General features: G+C 58.9%; 1 protein-coding gene across 1 annotated transcript in view; it reads left to right on the forward strand.

Annotated features, from left to right (window-relative positions):
• The window catches only part of LOC104500392 (SWI/SNF-related matrix-associated actin-dependent regulator of chromatin subfamily D member 2-like), an 8,728-nt gene that overhangs the window by 5,997 nt on the left and 1,469 nt on the right, over window positions 1-1,262 (forward strand). The window contains exon 9 of the mRNA XM_010144029.1: window positions 12-247. Within this exon, the coding sequence (XP_010142331.1) occupies window positions 12-247 (236 nt within the window). The remainder of the gene's footprint in view (window positions 1-11; window positions 248-1,262) is intronic.

Consider the following 1,262-nt stretch of genomic DNA (forward strand, 5'->3'; position numbering starts at 1 on the left):
TGCCCCTGCAGCCGCCACAGTACAAACTGGACCCTCGCCTGGCTCGCCTGCTCGGGGTGCATACCCAGACCCGCGCCAGCATCATGCAGGCACTCTGGCTCTACATCAAGCACAACAAGCTGCAGGACAGCCACGAGAAGGAGTACATCAACTGCAACCGCTACTTCCGCCAGGTCAGCCCTCGCCCCGCGGCACCAGCGCCCTTCCCACCCCCGGCAAGGCCAGAGCAGCATCTCTTCGGGCTCGTGCCAAGCACTCCAGGCTGCCCAGTCTCGATTTACGCCCCTGGCTCAGGCTCAGGAGGCTCCACCACCTCTCTGGGCAGCCTGGGCCAAGGCTCCCTCACCCTCACAGCAAACAAGTTTCTCCTCCTGTTCAGGTGGAACTTCCCAGTTTCCAGTTTGCACCACTGGGCAGAGCCCGGCCCCTCCTCCTGACCCCCTTTAGCCATTGGTCACATTGATAGGGTCCCCTCTCAGGCTGCTCTTCTCCAGCTCTCCAAGGCTCTCAGCCTTTCCTCAGCACAGAGATGCTCCAGCCCCTCCTCATCCTCTCTGGACTCTCTGCAGTAGCTTCTTGTCTCTCCTGAACTGGGGAGCCCAGAACAGGACACAGGACTCCAGAGGTGGCCTCACCAGGGCAGGGCAGAGGGGAAGGACAACCTTCCTCAACCTGCTGGTCACACTCTTCTTACACCACTTTCTGTACACCACTTCTCTGGGGAGATATTCCTTTGGCTGATTCTTCTCACTAAGAAAAGTTTTCCTCTTGCGTCCAATTGGAATCTCCCCAGGATTAACTGCAGAACCTCCCTCGACCTGCTGCCACACTCTTCTCCATGCACCCCAGGAGACCGTTGGCCTCCTCGGCCATGAGGCCTGTTGCTGGCTCACAGGGAGCTTGTCCACCAGCAGTCTCAGGTCGTCCTCTCTGAGCTGCTTCCCAGTACTGGTGCAGGGGGTTGTTCCTGCCCCAGTGCAACACCCTACACTTGACTTTGTTGAACTCATTCGGTTCCTCTCCAGCCCGTCCAGGTCTCGCTGAACAGCAGTGCAGCCTGACAGTGTGTTAGCCACTGCTCCCAGTTCTGTACCCTCAGCAAACTGGCGGAGGGGACATGCCGTCCCTTCTTCCACGTCATTGGTGAATATGTTGAACAAAACTCTGGCTTGTAACCAGCACAAACCAGGGCTGGGTGATTCCCCCCGCCACTGCCTGGCCCTGCCCTGGCCAGCAAACGCTCTGCTTTGTCCCTCCAGATC

The sequence above is a fragment of the Buceros rhinoceros genome, unplaced genomic scaffold (genome assembly GCF_000710305.1).
Source record: "Buceros rhinoceros silvestris isolate BGI_N320 unplaced genomic scaffold, ASM71030v1 scaffold8329, whole genome shotgun sequence".
Lineage (NCBI taxonomy): Eukaryota > Metazoa > Chordata > Aves > Bucerotiformes > Bucerotidae > Buceros > Buceros rhinoceros.